We start from the raw sequence: 2,735 nt of genomic DNA, 5'->3' as shown, positions 1-2,735 counted from the left end.
GTGCGGTCTAGACAAATGGACAAACTCACGTTCATCATACACCGCAGCATCTGCCTCTTCCATTTCCTTCTGTCTCTTCAAAGCCAACTCCTTTTCTCTCTCCTTTGCGCGTTTCTTTTGTTTCTTAATCCAGTCTTTGGCCGATAACGTGTCATCCGTATTGGTGTCACCCAAAGTTGAGCCCTTCAACTTCGCGTTTAGGGCCGACCTATTCCGTGCTCTATATATCAGCTGATACGACCCCTTTTTCATTCTTACGATCCACTTCGAAACTTCACGAGCTCTTTCTGAGGAAAAGGTCTCACGAAACAAGAACGACAGTCTAGCTAAGTGTTCATTCTCAGTGAGACGAACGGTGAAGGGTTCCTAATTTGACTAATGGGTCAAATGACCCTCGACGGAGGAATGAAATGATACTAACTTTTCTATCCTCTCCTTGACTTCCTTCTCCTCTTTCTTCCTTTTCTCATCTTCCTTCCTCTTAGCGTAATTCGCCTCGGCAATTTCATCCCGATCAACAGGTTGTTCTTCCCCTTCGACCACAGGTCCACCGATAGGTGCTAGACCAAGTGAGACCCGAACTTTGTTAGTTTCCTCCAAAGTGAGGGAATCCGAGTTGACTGAAGCCATATCGTCTAAGGTCTCTTCGTCGACAGTCCAGGTTTTCCTATAATATCGTTCACACCACGACTACTTCGAATCAGAATGTTCTCGATGACTCCAGCCCAATTCCCAGAAGCGAAAGCGAGAGGAAAGTGAAAGAGGAATAGAGAAAGTGAGGCAGAGAGCTCGGACAAAGAGTCGAAGGTGAGTGGCAAAGTGAGAGAGCGGAAGCAAATCTTCTCAAAGCTGGAGTGTTTCTGAACCCATCTCGCTCTCTCTCTTACTGGCCCTGTAGGAGAGCTAGAGATTGTCCAAGATGCCACCTAAAAGTGGTCCAAGAAAAGCAGATTCAAGAGCCTGTCTAGTCTGTGGGATATTACAAACTCCGAATGAATTCCTCAATGATGGTTGTCCGAATTGTGAAGAGATATTGAATGTGAGTTTTTTGGTTCGTCCGGCCGACCGACATGTTCTTGATCAAGTTGGACATTGAAGATGAGAATGTACGAGACCATCTTACATATCACATAAATTGACTTACAGCTTAAAGGCAACGCGGACAGAGTGGCTGAATGTACTTCCGCTCTATACGATGGAGTTATAGCTATGATGCAACCGGAGGAATCTTGGGTAGCGAAATGGCAACGGATAGGTGAGTTATTCGTCTCTTTCTACCAAAAAACATTCTTCTTCTTATCTCACATATACCACTCTACGTTTCTCAGAATCTGGGCGCATGTGAGATCATGAACGAACGTTGTCTTTTGTGACAGAATCGTGTTTACAGATCGACTACCTCAGTCCGTCAGCTCGAAGGAGGGAACCGAACCGAACCCAGCTGACATTGAGACAAAAAACGAAGAGGACTATATGCCGTCAGAGTGACAGGAAGACCACCACAGGACGTTATAGATGCTATCGAAGAACGAGGAGGGGTGTATAGACCTCGAGATACCGTGGAAGATTGATCCTCAACCCTCCAACTCCTCATCTATCATCAACCTTCGACTTCATGACATGCACGGCATAGCACTCCAGTGCCCCATCTTTTCGCAATCGCTCAATACGGGCAAGAACATTCCATCCCTCATGTTACACTACATTCATCTTTCATGGGCGTACAATGTTGACAGTACTAATTGACCGACTAAATCACAGAGTCCTTCAAACATGCTCAGCCAATGGCGCTTCATTGGTCCCACTTCCATACTTTTTCACTGGCTCTTTGGCCGCTCGTTCATCGTCCTTTACGTCAGCCCATTCACTCGTAGCCACGGCCGTCTAAAGGAATTGGACAAAGTCAAGACATGACTCACCTTGAACCATTTTACCTCTTTGGACGACATGAGCTTCGACACGATATCCGCTTGGATCTTTTTGAACTTGAACCCGAACCCTTCGTGCGAATAATCTTTCTCATTGGCTTGGTCCTGCAAAATCAGCAGGTTCTCCCCACATGATTGCAATTTCTCGAGAATCTCGAATTCGATGACTCTGCGCCGCTTCTCCTTTCCCCTCTTCAATGTCTCGCTCTCTCCAGCGTGGCATCAAGTCGAAGATGGAAGAGCTCGAAAGCCCAAAGGGGGAATAAGACAGCTCACCTTGTGGTAAAGGATCAGAGGAAAGTCGGAATCTTTCGTGGCTGGGTCGAGTACAAGACTGACCAGAGCGTTGATCGTTGCTTGTTTCGGGATGAGGTAGAAGGACCAGCGCTGTGAGTGAGCCCGTGCACTCCTGCCCTCTTGTCACGGATGAGCGCGTGAGACTTTCGACTTCTCGCAGGACGTGGCAGCGCGAGACTGAAATTTGGATGGAACATAGCGGTGTGAGAGGGGGGGGGGGGGGGGGGGGGGGAATACCCGGGGAAAAACATCTTTGCGAAATTTAAAAACCACCAACTGTTCCATTAGTAGTTATTGTTTTATTTTGTTTTTCATTATTTATTGAAATTGGGATTAAATGACCAAGTGGGATTAAAATACATTCATTTCACCCTTATTCTCGTTTTCTTGTTGTCATTGTGTAATGTAAGTTGTTTTTGTCCTCAGCTTTCTCTCTGATAAATTTCTATGGTATTTTTTTTTTTTTTTTTTTTGTTTTATTTGTTTTGATCTCTCGATGTTGATACTGTT

The 2,735-nt window shown here is 45.6% G+C and overlaps 3 protein-coding genes across 3 annotated transcripts in view; 1 reads left to right on the top strand and 2 right to left on the bottom strand.

Moving 5' to 3' along the window:
* TREMEDRAFT_24325 (uncharacterized protein) overlaps window positions 1–630 on the bottom strand; it is a gene marked incomplete at both ends in the record, with an annotated part of 3,744 nt that extends 3,114 nt beyond the window's left edge. The window contains 2 exons of the mRNA XM_007000424.1: window positions 30–220; window positions 422–630. Coding sequence (XP_007000486.1) covers window positions 30–220; window positions 422–630 — 400 coding nt within the window. The remainder of the gene's footprint in view (window positions 1–29; window positions 221–421) is intronic.
* Window positions 631–919: 289 nt separating this feature from the next.
* Window positions 920–1,571, top strand: TREMEDRAFT_26002 (uncharacterized protein; the record flags this gene model as incomplete). The annotated part of the gene is made up of 3 exons (XM_007000634.1): window positions 920–1,039; window positions 1,147–1,255; window positions 1,453–1,571. The coding sequence occupies 3 exons, from the start codon at window positions 920–922 to the stop codon at window positions 1,569–1,571; spliced, it is 348 nt and encodes a 115-aa protein (XP_007000696.1).
* Window positions 1,572–1,767: 196 nt separating this feature from the next.
* The window catches only part of TREMEDRAFT_66776 (uncharacterized protein), a gene marked incomplete at both ends in the record, with an annotated part of 2,356 nt that continues 1,388 nt past the window's right edge, over window positions 1,768–2,735 (bottom strand). The window contains 3 exons of the mRNA XM_007001811.1: window positions 1,768–1,848; window positions 1,920–2,033; window positions 2,205–2,315. Of these exons, the coding sequence (XP_007001873.1) occupies window positions 1,768–1,848; window positions 1,920–2,033; window positions 2,205–2,315 (306 nt within the window). The remainder of the gene's footprint in view (window positions 1,849–1,919; window positions 2,034–2,204; window positions 2,316–2,735) is intronic.

The sequence above is a fragment of the Tremella mesenterica genome (genome assembly GCF_000271645.1).
Source record: "Tremella mesenterica DSM 1558 unplaced genomic scaffold TREMEscaffold_1, whole genome shotgun sequence".
NCBI classification, from domain to species: Eukaryota; Fungi; Basidiomycota; class Tremellomycetes; order Tremellales; family Tremellaceae; genus Tremella; species Tremella mesenterica.
The sequence above is the reverse complement of the archived record's forward strand: the minus strand, read 5'-3'. Positions and strand labels throughout refer to the sequence as shown.